The 16,959-nt window shown below is 39.9% G+C and overlaps 1 protein-coding gene across 1 annotated transcript in view; it reads left to right on the top strand.

Moving 5' to 3' along the window:
- Positions 1 to 1,082: 1,082 nt before the first annotated feature.
- The window catches only part of SORCS3 (sortilin related VPS10 domain containing receptor 3), a 719,817-nt gene continuing 703,940 nt past the window's right edge, over positions 1,083 to 16,959 (top strand). Inside the window, 1 exon segment of the mRNA XM_032225623.1 lies at positions 1,083 to 1,874. Coding sequence (XP_032081514.1) covers positions 1,083 to 1,874 — 792 coding nt within the window.

Genomic DNA, 16,959 nt, shown 5'->3' with positions numbered 1-16,959 from the left:
ACCCCCTCTTAAAAATGGCAGACTAAAGGCCCTAGTTCTCAAGGTGGTTTGCTTCCAAGTACACGCGATGGCACTGCCTACCTGCCTGTCCGCCCAGCTTGAGAAGAGACGGTCCACGGGAACAAGCCGTTCTTTCTACGGCTGCCCTTACAAGTTCCCAAATCTAGAACCGAGATCCTGCGCCTGCTGCTCTTGAACCCTCGGAGTGACTGCCGATCCTAACTGGAATAGATTAATGCCAGTCGCGCTGTCGCCCTCTGCCCCTCCTCCCCGCTGTTAGGGCTCACCCTTGCACACGCACAAATCTCTGCCTGTTACTTCAATGGCTTCTGCTGAGATTTGTCAGCGGTGCGGAGGAAGCACTGGCGACCCTTTTTCTAGCGATTGGAAAATCCCCGAGAGGAACGGGGGAGTGGGGAGAGACCTTTCGCTCGGCAGCGGCATTGGCCGCTCGCTTCCTATTCTCACCGCCAGGAAAGCGAGGAGAAAAACCCCGGCGGTGGTCCTCCTCTAGGCTTCTCTCGTCGGCTGTTGTTGTTTTCCTGCCCACGCGCGCCAGCGTAGTTTCCTTACACTCGCCCTGTTAAGCACCGAGGCATCCGCTCGGGCGCGCACACACCGCCGGATTCCGCTGGAAGTGCAGCGTGGTTGGTGAATTGCTGGTGTATTTCATCCGTGGCGTTTGGCTCGGGAGTAGCAGCTCCTCCCCATGGTGGTGCTGTCCTCTTACTTGATCAAATCCTCGAACGTGAACAGTTTCACTGAAAAGCACGTTTAAAAAAAAAAGAAAAGGAAAGAAAAGAAAGAAAAGGAAAGAGAAAAATCCAGCAACAGTGAAAGTACAGAATCCAACTACAGGACTTTTTGTTTTTGTTGTTATTTTTTTTAAAAGAAAAAAAAACCAACCCCAAACGCCCCAAAACGAAATCTCTGCACCTCAATCTCAGAGGTTGAAAAAAAAGGTGGAAGAAGAAAGGTTTGGCTGCAAAATAATAATAATCTGCTGGCCGCTGCGCTCCCTACCTCCCGCTTAGAAAGGACCCCCACCCCTCTCACCATACATACCCAATTCTCTGCAAGGCATGGAGAGAGGGGCTGGCTGGTTCTCTGGTTGCTGCGTCGCTTGGATCGCCTCGGCATGGCTTTTCTTTGGCGCTGGGTCTTTCGTCGGGGCTGAGATAACTTGCCGATCTTGTTTCCAGTCGTCTTTATCGCCCACATCTTTCCGGGTGAAGCTGCTGCAGTTGCCGTCGCCGCTGGAGGTTCCTCGGAGAGTGAAACTCGGACCAAGCGGCGACGAAGACGGGGAAACCCTTCGGGAGAATCCCCGTGGAGGATGGGGTGCATCGGGAGAGGCCGTGGAGGAGGAGGGCGAAGCGACGGGAGCGCCCCGAAAGGATCCCGGGCCGGAGAGGGCGCAAGGCACCGCACCCGAGGAAGCCACCGGCGGACTCCCGAAGGAAACCGAGAGGGCGAGCCGGAGCCCCGACCTCGGCGGCTTCCACCAACTCGGGAATAGGGTGGAGGACAGGGGAAGCTCCTTGCCTTCCGTCTGGGCAGAGACGCAACAGATGCCCGGAGGAGGGTCTGTTGGGGAATCGCCGGGCGGCAGCCCCAGAGCACGGAGGAGCAGCGAGGATTGGCAACCCTTCGGCCCGGACCGGCGCGGGTCAGAAGGAGGTGGTTGGGACGCCTCCTCTCCGGACGTCCAGAAAGCCCGAATTCCTGGCAGAGGCTCCAAAGAGGAAGGGCGGCTGGGCAAACTGCGCGGGGGCGGAGGCGAAGAGTTGAAACTGTCCAGCACGACCTTTGCCCTGAACGGAGACTCGGCCCACAACCAGGCGATGGTGCACTGGTCCGGCTACAACAGCAGCGTAAGTCGACGAGACGGCCAGGGGCGGGGGGGGGGCTGGAGGGGCGAAGGATGGGGAGCGGGGGGGTTTGTCTCCCTCTTCAAACCCGGCAGACCTTCACCAGTGGCTTCTCGGTCTTTTCCCGGGTGCAAAAGTTTCTTGCTGCGTCGGACGCTGGGCTGGTTTGCGGGAGAAACTCGCGCCGAGTGTCTCAAATCTTTTTTGGCAACGGAGCACTAGCTTTATCAGCACCACGGAGAGGGAAGTCGGGGTTCTTTCTATCCGCCCTTCCAAGGATGACTGTGGGCCGCTGGAGGAAAGTTAGATGTGCGTTGTGTTTTAGCAGTGGTCTCCCCCCCCCCTCCTTCTTTGCTTTTTGTTTTAAAACTACTATTGCGCTCGGAAGAGAATTGTGCTTCTTGCTTGATTTACAATGCAGTCACACCGTTGATTTCCCTGTCTTATTCCCCTCCCCCGTTTGTAATAGGGGGTGAGGGGTGGGATGGGGGGAGAAGATGCTTCAGTGGCACTGTGCTGAAAAATGAGTAATGAGGAGTGGGAGCGAGAGAGAAGGACGGTGGCCTTCGCTGTTCAGAACCTGGCATTTGATTTATTAAGAAGTGATACACCCCCTCCCTCCTTTCCATATAAAGCAAACACTAGAAAAGGTTGCTTTCAAACTAATCGGTGGAAATCAACTTTCCCTTACCTGCAGAAATAACACATTTCTACATTTATAAATGCATACACGTATATAAATGCCACAGATGATTCTAGTAATTATTCGTACATACAATCGCACATACATATATTGTATATTGAGTAGAAGATCTCTAGAATTTCCTATAGATTATGCATTAAGAATCTTTCTCTGTTTTTCTTCTCATAAACTCAGTTTTATCAAAAGGTGGCGCCCTTGAAATCTGATTTGAGTAGCTGTACTGGCGGATGGAGCAATATTACATGCCATGCATTTGTTGGAAAGAGCAATGAAAGGGACATTGTTAAATTAGAAACACAACTAGCTAGAATCTGGGTTTATAATCCTTGTAGGACAACCATAGGAAGAATGTTCAATTTTCTCTTAACATTTATGTAGAAATGTTATGGTCAGTTCTCCTATAACAGGAGAACTGTTGGCAGGAGACTATTTATTTGAAGGCTTGGATACAACCTGTTGAAGACAATGTGCTTATTATTTTCTTCCTTTTTGTTTTTGCATGTACTGTAGTCAGCTATAGAACATATCTGAGTTTGAAAATTCAATATTCACCGACAGATTCAAACTTCCTATTCCCAGGTCGCTAATTGGTCATTTATGGTCCCAAGTTTGAATCTGTATTTCTATATGATCAGAAACAACAACACTTTTTCTGGTGTCTATTTATTTTCAGAAAATGTTATCTTTGGCTTAAGATTTCTTTAGCAATGCAGAGTTAGATGCATATTCTTCTGTAGGGCCCTGTTGTAGCTGCCATTTTTGCTAAATATAAAATCAGTTTTATGTCTTGAAAGAGTGCCATGTCTACATTTGGCACTATGTTTGAGTAATATATATATAATAAAACCTGCAGTCCCTTCTTTTTCATGCTTTAAGGGTGTGGTGGTTTGTGTCTGCCAAAATAGCTGATTAGTGATATGGATATTCTGTGAGAATTTTGAATTCCTATTATAAGATTTCAGAAGAGTTCCAATGCTTTTGAGAAGAAGACTTCCTCCCCCCCCCCGCCAATACATTTTAAATGCCTATATGAAGTAGTATAATTCTCAATATAAAAGTAAGTGCTTCTCAGTGGTTGTATAGTTGGATTGCATGATGTAGGAAATCAAAATGAAGGAATGTAGAAATAGTACATTGCAGTAGCATTCTGATCTTTTTGATAGTTCAAGTGGAAAGACAGTATCTGCTAGCAAAGAAACCGCATTTCATAGATGAAATGGGTTATTTTGGTGTTTGCATGAAGGGAAAAACAAGTGAGCCATTAATAAATAAATTATATCCATCTATGATTTCAATAAGGAGAGGCTGAGAATTTGGGATTTTCCCCCTTACTCCTGGGAGAAAGCGTAACATTATGTTTGGGATTAATTGACTATATTTTTTTGAAAGCTGGGCTGCACTTCCCTGTAGAAGTCGAATGCTCAGTTTGACTGAAAAAAGACAAAGTTACCAAGATGAGAAAGAAAGAAAGAAAGAAAGAAAGAAAAGAAAGAAAGAAAGAAAGAAACCCATACTCTCTGATGAAAGTCTGGCTCCTTTTTCTTGTCTGCTGCAGCCTTTCCTCTTCCCTGTTTAATAAGTGGGAGGAGGTCAGCCAATTGGTTTAAAGCAGCACAGCAAAATGGTGATTTAACTCAGATTAGATCTCAAAACTATTGCCTACTTTACCACAATACTTTATTACCCTCTGCAGTTGGGAACTTATTTCCTGAATGCAAAACATCAGGACAATGGAATACAAAGGTGTGTCTCTTCACACTACTGGCTATGTTATGCTTGAGTAGCCCAATTTTCACTATTGAATATACTGATGTGACACACACTAAGAGCAGTAGCATATACTCACGCCTTCTGTCTGTTTCTAAAAGTTTGACTCATTAGTGCTTGGCTTTTGGCAGTCTCCTCTCTGGAATAAAGATACCGTGTTTGTCTCTCTTTCTGTGTATTACAGAGTGTGTGCATTACAAATATTAATAAAAACATATGTATTGAATTTAGAAAGTAGGGTCAACAAATTGATGGTGAGATTTTAAAAAGCAGATAAAAGGCAATGAAAAATAGTTTTCTTTGTTAGACAATTCATTTTGAAGCAAATTAGAAGACATTAACACATTAACCTTGGGATGTGGACAAGTGATACTGTTTACATATGAATATATAGATAATTTGTACAGTATGTGTAGGTAAGATATGTCTAGTTAAATCAATTAATTCACTGGCATCCCACTTTCTTTGTATAGTTATTCATCTGCACTAACATGGGGCAATGGAATTAAAATCTGGCTTGCTTCCATTTCTCATCTATGGAATTTTCGCGATATGAATATGCAATCCATAAAAATTTCTTATGTAAAATGTATCTATGCATACAATCTAAATAATATGCACTTCTGGGTAGAAGAATGTACAGATTGACTCTACAAGTATTGGGTTGGATTCCCATGATTCCCAGCCAGTCTTTGATCAAATTGAAATGATAAACGTTGCCCATCACATCTGGAAAGCTATAAAATAAGTAGAGTGGGGTCAGTCTGTAGGTGTATATATTTGTGTGTGTATATATACATGCTACCTTCTGACATGCTACATGCTACCTTCTGCATTAACATCACTAATATATTGCTATTTTTTTTGTTTAAGTGGAACATTAGTATAAAGGGATTTTCATTTATTATTTTTGTATCTCTCTCCTTATTTCAAGTTTGCCTTTTGCTTTCTTCTTTTTTTCGACTAGCCTCTCTTGTTCATCAACTTTCAATTTTGTCCTTAAGAGTTGTTCACATTGTAAAGCCTTTTTGCCTCATTTCAGTGTCATTCTTCTATCCTTTTATCATATCTGTGCTAGCTCTACAACAAGTACCTGGGCTCTTCTAGCTATCTATTGTACCTATTATGTGTTTCATATCCACATTGGCTTCTTGACCTGTATAATTGGTGTGGAAAAATAACACTCGATTTTCATCATTTAGTATCGTATGTACGTGGTTCAATATGTTACTGGTTGTGTGTGTGTGTGTGTGTGTCTGTGTCTGTGTCTGTGTCTGTGTGCAACTCTTGTTAATGTTCTTTAATGGAATGCCATAGGGGTGAAGTGACTGGGATAATCAAGAATATTGCTTTCAGGCTGGCAGGGAAAATTCAGGCATTCAAGGATGGAGTTTATTCTGATCCTGATAGAGAAACTACATTTTAACCAGTGCTAGTGGTCAGATCCTATCTAATAATCTATAGTTGGGTTTTTATGTGGTTTTTTGTGACCACAGACTTTAAAACTCCAACTCCCAGTTGATGGTAGTCTAGTGTCCTATTTCCACTATATGTATAACTATCCTGTTTCTGGGTCCTTCCTTTGAGACAGAACAGATGTTACTGCTTCCTTCCTTACTAGCTTATGATTCTTACAAATCTCTGGTATGATATTATTAAAAAACCATGATGTGGAATGCAGGTCAATACAAAAAGCCGAGGTGGCGCAGTGGTTAAATGCAGCAGTGCAGGCTACTTCAGCTGACTGCAGTTCTGCAGTTCGGCTGTTCAAATCTCACCGGCTCAGGGTTGACTCAGCCTTCCATCTTTCCGAGGTGGGTAAAATGAGGACCTGGATTGTTGTTGGGGGCAATATGCTGACTCTGTAAACCGCTTAGAGAGGGCTGAAAGCCCTATGAAGCGTTATATAAGTCTAACTGCTATTACTATTGTTATTGCTAAAATCAACATAATGTGATTTGCTTGAAGCAGGACAAAAGCCTGTTATGGAAAGAGGTTCTTAATTTTAAATTAGGAAAGAGAAAAATAAGATCCTGTCATGTGAGCCTAGAACATTGAGTTGAATAAATATTGGAATAATTAATTTCAATGTGTTGTGTAACCTGTGCCCTTAGCTTTTCTATGATTTTGAAATCAGATATCTGTCTATACTTTGCTGACTGAAAGAAGAGAGAGAAGACTTTGGATATGCTCACCCATTTTTGATTTATTTATTAATTTATAAAATTTATATGCCTCTCAGCTCACAGTGTAGTCCCTACACTCTGCTTATTTAGGATATCACATTGTGCAAACCCATGAATTCCCCTGATGAAATGCAGCCTTTGACTACATTAGAGTTCTGAGAAAGGTTTTGTTAGAAGCAGCATGGCCTCAGAAGGCAGGATAAGAAGCAATGAATGGAAGCTAATCAAGGGGAGAAGCAACTTAGAACTAAGGAAGAATTTCCTGACAATGAGAACAATTGACCAATGGAACAGCTTGCCTTCAGAAGTTGTGGCTGTTCCATCAATGGAGGCTTTTAAAAAGAGATTGGACAGCAACTTGTTTGAAATGGTATAGGGCAGTGATGGCTAACCTTTTTGTCATTGTGTGCCAAAAGCGTGTGCATGCACAAGACAGCACACACGCACATGCCCACATCCATAATGCAATGTATGTGCGGCACCCAACTTGTACATGTGTGACCTCCATCTTTGTTCCCCCTCCCCACATATGTATGCATGACCTCCCTGTGCCCTCTTTTGGGCCTAGCAAGCCTCCCTGCAGCATCTTGGGACCAAAAATGGGCCTGGGGGGGAGCACCACACCCCACAATCAGTTTTGGGCCTCCCAAGCCTCCCTGAAGTCTCCTTCAACAAAAATGGTCCACGGGGGGGGTTGCTGGATCCCCCCTGCTCCCCCACTCCCCCCATGCACATGCAACTCCCACCCCCATGTATGCACACGCATCTCCTGCATGCGCCCCTTCTCCCAAGCATGCACATCAGAGACCCATAAATCAGCTGGCTGGTGAGAAGCATATGCGCATGCGTGGTGGAGCTGAGCTGGGATGATGGCACACGTGTCCGCAGAGAGGGCTCGGCGTGCCGTAGGTTAGCCGTCACAGGTATAGGGTCTCCTGCTTGAGCAGGGGATTATACTAGAAGACCTCCTATTATTTTTCTGCTATTAATATAAAAGTTGAGAAAGCTAGGTGCAATTAAAATCAGTATGGTAAGAGATTCAGAGTATAAATTAAATAGGCAGATGGAAAGTCCTTTTCAAAGTGGTGTTCAGAGTTCATTATGTGCTTTAGAGATTAAGTTGGGGTGTACAATTCTTCAAAGTGGCTGAGACCATTAAAATCTTTATTTTGAATTAATATACAAATATTCAGTATTAATATTGAGTCAATGTTAAAACATTGTCAGTGCATCTAATATGATATTCTCCCATTTATAAAATCATTTGGAGTAGCCTTGAGACTACGCTCACATAAAAATGGAAGTGAAAAAGGAAATGATGCAAAGACAAGATCAAATGAAAGCAAAACTAGCAATAAGATGAGCCCAAATGGAAGTTTTAAATGGAACATATCCATGTCTACATTCTGGCATTCATGCTTCCATCTGAAAGATACTGGGTATATATTTAATTTGTTGGATGACAAAGCACCATGTCTCATTTCAAAATCACTTAAGAGAGCATTCTCAAAACTGGGAGTAGTATAAAATACCTTGTAAATTAAGCAAGTCAATAAAATATATAAAATCATCAAACATCATGGGAAGTGTGAACAAAGAAATACAATTTAAACACCTGGTCCACACACAAAGTAGAAAGATTCATACCCTCACATAGAAAGGAGCAGTAATAAAAAAAATACTAATTCTGCTCCACAATAGCTTCGGTTAGCCGTAGATAGATCTATTGGTCCTGTAAAGGATGCAGCAGTAACCTGATCCTGAATGGTTTAAGATTTTGTATGTCAATCGAATACTAATACTAAGAAATTAATACTAATTTCTTAAAATTATATGCTATTATAAGTACTCACTTTGGGTCCCACACCATGATGCCTCATTCTTTTTAGTGTTAACATCAGACATACTGAATGTAGAACATATTACTTTAATTAAATCATTTGTTTACCATACAATTTTCTGTCCAAGAAGGAAAGGTGATAAATTGTTTCTGTGATATACATGAATAAATGAAATAATTTTGCACTAGGTTTTAATACTTACAGTATGTTCTACCTGTTTATGCTATACATATATTACATATATTTATTTCTGTAAGTTGAAACTTCATTTCAAAAAGCAAATGTGAGTGGAATAGAGCAACTGAAGCCATTGAGTAGAATTGGGATTGGGACCTGTATGGACTCCCAAATTTTACATATTGCAAAGCTGTACGTGGGAAAGCAATGATATATATTTCTGGACTTCGTAGGCATGGACTTTAGAGGAAAATGTATTTTTAAAAGGATCCTGAATTCCTGTTCTTTGAAACAGGTCTTTAACAGATATGATTTCCAAGGTGCACATGAACAGGGAAGGGAGACTGAAGTTCTGGCAGGCATAGATGTTTTCTTTGAAATCTTTTCACAGAAAAAGTCACTAACTGGTCTACATTTCATTGTGGTATGTGGTCAGAATAAAAATATCTCCTGTTCTTCTTCATCTAAGAATTAAATGACAAATCATTGAAAGCAACTGAGGACTATGGAACTATGTTTGGAAAATGTTTGGAAATGTTTATTTCACTTGTATGCCGCCCTATTCCCGAGGGACTCAGGGCGGCTAACAAACCAAAATGAGGGGGGGGGAATACAAACAACAAACGAGACAAAACGAGACAAAAACAAGTTAAAAGATAAACAACAGTCGCAACAAATTTGAGTGGGGCTGGGAACTCATCAGCCCCAAGCCTGCCGAAATAGCCAGGTCTTAATAGCTTTGCGGAAAGCCTGAAGGGTGTGGAGGGTCCGGATCTCCATGGGGAGATTGTTCCAAAGGGCCGGGGCAGCCACAGAGAAGGCCCTGCCCCGAGTGGTCCACAGTCGACATTGGCTAGCGGATGGTATTCGGAGGAGGCCCAATCTGTGGGATCTAATTGGATCTAATGTATGTGATTATTTACATGTTCCACAAAGTAAGATATGATTGTTGTAGAATAAGAGTATGTCAAAGAAGAGGCGACCAACTTATTCTCCAAAGCACCTGAAACAGGACAAGAAGCAATGGATGGAAACTAATCAAGGAGACAAGCAACCTAGAACTAAGAAGTTTCCTGACAGTTAAAACAATTAATCAATGAAAGGAATTGCCTCCAGAAGTTGTGGGTGCTCCAACAATGGAGGTTTTTAAGAAGACATTAATTTAATTTAATTTAAATTGATTTCTGACAATATATTAGCACTGGCTATTGTTTGCAATATTTCATCTCAATGAAGATTCTCAGTCATCCAGGTAGAGTTGTCTGAAAGTTGAGTCATGGCAATTAGACTTTTTTTAAATTTGAAATGTTTCGCTGCTTATCCAAGTAGTTTCTTCATTCAGAACAAGTTGGTTAGGGGGGCCTCCTATGTGTCCTCCAGGGAGGTTTCACGCTTATACACACACATTATTTTTAATGGTAGAAAGTTTGCTTAGTAGGATACTTATCAGATGAGTTTAGAACAAATCACATAACTGAGTTCTTTTGTGGATAAAAATAAGCACTACTGTACATTGTAATTTACCATTATATATGACCCAACCTTTCCTATAAAAAGTTAAGGTCCCACAACATCTTGGCTTCTTATTGAAAGTCTACATGTGCTTACTTACAGGAAATATTCATTGAAAATCTCCAGAATAAGACAAATTACGGCTGCTTACAAAAGATTTTTCTTTGCTGCGTACCAGAAAATGCAGCAACTACTATTTTTGTGTGTTGTGTAAAAGGTTGAGTCCTCATGGCTTTACCTCTCTGTGGTTAAGATTGTTTTTCTATTCTTTGCGTCAATTGCATACTGTAAGTATTATATATATATATATATATATATATATATATATATATATATATATATGTGTGTGTGTGTGTGTGTGTGTGTGTGTGTGTGTGTGTGTGTGTGTGTGTGTGTGTGTGTGTGTATATATATATATATATATATATATATATATATATATATATATATATATATATATATATGAAAATAAGTAATTAATTATATAAATGCATCTGGAGGGCTTGTGAGAAACCCAAACAGTAATTCATTGTTCATGTTTCTTTGATACTTTTTGCACAGAGAACAGAAGCATATCTTGATTAAACAGAGGAGAGTAGAAGGCTTTTACTGGATAAAATGATGAAGAAGCATACTCCTTTTTTTCTTTTTCCCTCTGTAATAATTATTAGAAATGTGATGGCCATGTTAAGATAAGATTGCTAAATTGCTAAAGTATAAATTGTCAATCAGATGCTGTTATTTACTGCTCACTTCAGCAAATTGCAGGCTAGTGTCTTATGGGGCTATAATGTATGACAGGTGTTTTTTAATTAAGGCCCATAACAATGCAGGATATGACAGGGGAAAATATTTATAATTATTTTTAATACAAGGATCTGCTGAGAGAAGCTCTTTTTAGCCAGGATGGAATGGGGAGACCTTTATGTTTCCACCATTCATGGTTGGAGGAGGAAGGGGAATTGTACTGCAGGAAAACAGTTTTAGGCATATATACGTGAAAGTAAACCCTACTTTCATGGAGCTTACAATTAGGAAAGTAAGTAAAGAATTGTGGGCCAAAGGTCTTTGTTGAGGATTTTCTTCTATGATGTTAATTAGAAAAATATTCATCAGGATTAATAGCTTGGCAGCTGGAATTAGATACAGGGATTATGCAAGTACTGTTGCATAGAACACTGGATCCTGTGTGCTATCATTGCAGGGATTCTGCTCACATTGCATGTTTATCTATTTAATTAACAATGGTTTGTTTATTAAGCTAAAGTAGCCAGATTTGCACTACTCAACACATGAATACAATGATACCATACTCATTGGATTTATCCAAAATAATATACTATAATGTTGTTTGCTAATTTTGATTTAACAAAACATATGAATGTGACTGGCCTATGATCAGTGGTGGGTTTTGACCTGTACGCCCTGGTATGGGTGTACCGGTGCCTGCCAAGAGCACCGTGTACCATTCCAGTATGGTGCTAAGGAGGACCCACCTGCCCGCCCACGCTCCTATTTGAGCTCTTCGGCGCTTCTGCGCATGCGCACAGAGCATACGGCACCTGCACGATGCTCTGTCAAGCAGCTGGAGCATTGTGGAGGCATTTGCGGAGACTTCATGGAGACGTCATGGAGCGTCGCAGGAGGTAAGGACGCATTTGGTGGACGCCAGGCCCCATTGCACCATACTGGTTGCAACGGGATCTGGAACCCACCACAGCCTATGATTATTTCCATTCCTGGTTAACAGGTTGGGAGTTCTGATAATACACCTGGAAGGCAGCAGATATGAGAAGACTTGTCTAGAGGATTAATCTTGTCCTAGACCTCATATTTTTGTGTGTGCATTATACAACCTAATACTTTAGACAGGAAGCTTATTTTTGTAGAATCCCAATGATTGCTCCCATTGCTAGTCCCTCTGTTACATGTACTATACGTAAGGTGACCAGATTTTCAGATTGGTAAAGAGGGACACCTTTGACCGGGGGAGGGGGGGAGGAGGCTTGATTAAAAATTTTATACGGAGCAACAAAAATTTTCATATAACGCAAAAATAGTATTGTAATATTTTTTATTTCAACATAAGTACAATTTACAAATATAAATTGTAACAGTTGCCAAACATCAAAAGGATGGGCCTTCTCCGGGTGCCATCAGCTGGACAACGCTGGCTGGCGATGTCTCGGAGTAGGGCCTTCTCTGTTGCCGCTCCGGCCCTATGGAACGAGCTACCCCCAGAGATCTGGACCCTACCCACTCTCATGGCCTTCCTTAAAGCTATCAAAACCTGGCTTTTCCGGCAGGCCTGGGGCTGTTGACCTCTTGATTGAGGTCCAGCCCCGCATAGACTGGGTGCATGTTGTATTCTTTTAATTTGTTGTGTCCTATTTGTTTTAACCCTTTTAAATATTTCTTATTTCTTATTTCTGTAAGCCGCCCAGAGTCCTCCAGGATTGGGCGGCCTATAAATTCAATAAATGGAAATGGAAATGGAAATTTAAAAAAAGAATCCACACAGAATAAAACTATTTTAAAAAATCCTATGCACAATAAATAAAATATTATTTTAAAATACAGTAAAAAAATAAAAGAAAAAAATCCAGCTCACTTACCAGCAGGCAGGCACTCCAAGTCAATCCAGAATGATGTAGATGTTAATACAAAGAACTGAGCAAATTAAAATGGTGAAATTAGTCCCAGAGAAATATTTTTCAAAGAAAAAAGAGCCACCATTTTTTCCCACACAAGCCAACCTCCAACCTCCGTGCCCCTCCCATCCGGGAAATCCAGGAAGGAACAGTTGCTATTTCTCTAGCCAAAGTATTTCCTGGAGCTCTATGGTACTGGGTCATTTTTTCTTATAAAAGGAGGTAAAAGGGCGGGGGGGTCTGTTTTCTTGCTTTAACGTTTTAATATCTTCAATGAAAGTACTGAGACAGAGAGAGAGGTTAGACAGAGTGTCTTTTGTCTTGCCCCGGTTAGGATTTCTTAAGCAAATCCACTGGGCTTTCAACATGAAGCCAGAAAATCGGGACTTTTTTAAAACGCCCCAGGACATGGGACAAATTATTAGAAATCGTGACTGTCCCACCAAAATCGGGACGTCTGGTCACCTTAACTATAGGATGGGGATCCAATTAATTCTAAAGTGTGTTAGGAGTTCTGCCTAGTGTTACAGAAACCTCATATGAGAAAGATATGGTAATCAACCTCTAACAACTGAGTCTTATTATAAAAATAGACATCATTGGCCTTCTGACATTCTCCATCAAATTTGTGGTCTTTCAAACATAAGAATGTAACAGTGCTTGGCTGGCTTGGGCCTAGGACCCATCTAATTCAGCATTCTTTTTTCACATAGGCCAACTACTGCAAGTGCACAAGGAAGTTCACGATGTCCCAGTAAATGGTATTCAGAGAAATCCCATAACTTCTGCGAATTGATTCAAACCTTTTTTTGAAGTCAACATTAAAAAAAAAACCTCCAATATGTCTCATAAGATGTGCTCACTTAACAGTGGCAGTAGCATTGCTATTGGAAACAAAACAACAACAAACAAACAAGTGGAAGGAATGATGAGTTCCTTTGGGTTTCAGCTGCAATGGCGAAAGCTGAAGACTAATAGCTGTTCAGGGAAAGAAAGGACATTCACATGGGCATCTGTTGGGTATCTCATACATATTCATGAGTGCCAAATTCTACTCTCAGGAATTTCACTGAAATTCTTCACTCCTTTGAAAGAATTTCCAATACTAAATTTCATTTTATCAAACGGAATGAGAGCTGATAGGGGGGAAAAATCAGGGAAGTTTCATTGTTTAGTTCTGCAGGGACTGTAATTCTTCTTGCATATCTTGAAGATTGGAAGCTGGGTCATAGGTACTTTGCACACAGAGCTAGTAAAAAGTAAGAGATTCTCATTGCAATCCAACTTATTTATATATTCCTCTAACATGCTCAACTCTCATTTCTCTATAAAAATGTGAAACATGCTCTTAAACACAGCCATCTTTGCTTTTTTGAGAAATTTTATTCCTCACCCCAGACCACATACTATCCACTGTGTAGTTTAATCTCTATTTTCCCATGTCTTTAGTAAACATCTATATAAGCACACATATTCATCTACTTACTCCAGTTTGTTGGCATTTATGTATAACATTCTATTTTTACTCAATTACCTATGTACGCATTATTACCTTGGTTCTTCATAGATTAATTTTATCCATATTCTTTGCTACATCATACTGTCTAGCATTTGATACAAGTTATTTCAGTTTTCAGCTACTTAGCTGGGATCATTTGTATACAAAAGTGCATTAATGTTAAAGGTTGCAACCAAGCATCATCAAAATAATTATGTATAAATCTATCTACTCATATTTGATAATCAAGGCATTACAAGTCCTTCTATTAGTCCCTGCTCAATATTTAACTATTCACTAAGTATTGGATTTATCTTCCTATCACATAGCTTTACTTCCATCATATATTATTTATATGTTTAGCATACTACATGCATACTAACCCTTCCACATTTACTTTATCATGTGCTTTCTCTGAATCAACACATTTTCTTTATCACATTCATATATTTCTTAATGATTTGCTAAAGGATAAAAATCTATCGGTATGGTATAGTACACATCCCAGATTATGATCATTATCTCCTTTGTCTTTTAAAAATAGTTTTTATTAAATACTTTTTGAAAAGTTAATAGATAAACACAAAATTATAGAAGAAAAATAAGAAAGAAAAAAGTGATGAAAAATAGAAAATAAAATAAAGCAAAAGCAAAAAAATACATAAAAGAATGACTTTTGTTTTTCTTTAGAGCAGTTATAGATGTATATTTAATACATTTCCCCCTCAAAATTACCTAATATGCTTTCCTTTTCCTCATATAGCTTCCTTTGCTTCTTATCTCCTTTCAAATAGAATTCTGCCTAGCACATTTAAAAAACTCGCTGTCTGGGTTCCAACCCTAATCAAAGCAGGAACCTCAAGCAAAGTTTCAAGAAAAATCCAGTTGTTTATTAGGAGCTCTTGTAGTATTTGCATTCACTTGTGATTCTTTGAATCAGGAAATGAAGCCAGTACACTCTTTCAATGATCAGGGGCAAATGGGCATAAGCAAACCACAGCAATATCTTTTACTTATACCATCTGAAGACTCCAGTGATATACCAAGTTTTGGTTTTGATTGTTGTTGCCAGGGGGTTTGGGGGTTTATTGGGTTTTGTATTTGGAGTTTTATTTCTCAGAATCACTAGAAATGAGTTAGGCAGCCATATAAATGTTCTTAATAAACTAACAAATTAACAAATAAATCTACATTGCAGCTTTACAATTTTTCAGCATTTTCATCAAATTTGTGACTGTCTTTTTGCCATTTTTTGACAGTAGCATTTGTATCAATCATTTTTGATCCATTCTTTGAATTATCCATTCTCATTTTCACTCAGATATTTAAAATACTCCTTGTAGCAGTTAATCACTTCATCTTACCTTCAAAATCATTTTATCACTTTTATTCACTCTGCTGTAGGCTGGTTTAGTTGTTCATCCACTTTGCAAACAACTTTTGCTTCCATCAAAATCACTCTGTATTTTACTGCCTCTTTTAATTTTAACTGTTGCTTGATCTCGTTGCCTACATTTTGTAACACTTTTTTCTCATTGTGGGTATTATACAATGGTTTATTACATGTTGTATTGGTATAATGGTCTTTATTATACAATGGTATAATACTGAGGTGTCAAAATGGATCCCATTGTAGGCCATATCAGGATTTTGTTTGCCCTTGGAAGGCTGGAGGAGTGGGCATGGCCTGATCATCACACCCAAATGGGTGGCTGGGGCCAGGGTGGGCTAGAGCCAAGGCAGCATGAGCTTGTCCCTCACCATCTCTTGGACGTACCCACGGGACAACTCTGGGCCTATCGCAGACCGAATCCGGCATGTGGGCCATGCGTTTAACAAGTCTGGCATAATACATTAAACATTTCATTTGTTGTTAACTGAAATGTTTAATTTGCTTGGGATAAACACGTCCATCATCTGACAAAAATATAAAACAATAAAATATAGAAATAATAATTAAAAATAATAAATAAATACATTAAAAACAAAACAAAACAAAAAAACCAAATAAACTCAAAGATAGACTCTATGGACCACTGGTTATTTTCAGCCATCAGTTTTCTATTTAGCTATGTTTCTATGTTACATGATTGCTTTGCTCAATGACAACAATCCCAGCAGTCTCAACTGCAGTCATTAAGCAATCTCCTGGGTCATTAAGTGAATTGAGAAAAAGAACTGCCTGCCAAAGAAGAGGTGAAATTCACTGACAGGCAGCCTTTCACTCTGAAAAAAAGAGCAAAAGGGTTGCCTGCTAGAGAGTTTCAGATTTATGTGGAGCTGAAATTGTCTAGCAGGCAATCCTTTCAGCCAATCTCCAGAGATAAGAAGGAGTCCTTTCAGCAGGCAGTAGATCCTTACAAGATTCCCTGCCAGCCTCCTCACTGACATTCTGGGATAATCAGCAGTGAAGTTTGCAAATTGTGATCACATGATTGGAGGGTACTTGGCAACTGGCATAAATGCAAATAGATTGCCAAGCACCCAGATTGTGATCCATGACCATAGAATGTAGTGGCAATGGTGCAACATTTTGCAATCGATAGAAGTGATTTACAAGTCCTAAAGCAACCCTTGTAATTTTGGATTATTATTAAAATAATGGTAATAAGTCAAGGAATACCTGTAGTATACATTATGATAAACACAGTTCCTCCTCATCCCCTTCTCATTTCACCATTCCACAAAATTTTTTTTTTCATGCTTTCCATTATTGTAATTTCATCCTGTCCTTTGGTACTCTGTAACATAAT

Source organism: Thamnophis elegans, chromosome 10 (genome assembly GCF_009769535.1).
Source record: "Thamnophis elegans isolate rThaEle1 chromosome 10, rThaEle1.pri, whole genome shotgun sequence".
Lineage (NCBI taxonomy): Eukaryota > Metazoa > Chordata > Lepidosauria > Squamata > Colubridae > Thamnophis > Thamnophis elegans.
Note: the sequence above shows the minus strand (reverse complement) of the source record. Positions and strands in the feature narration are given on the sequence as shown.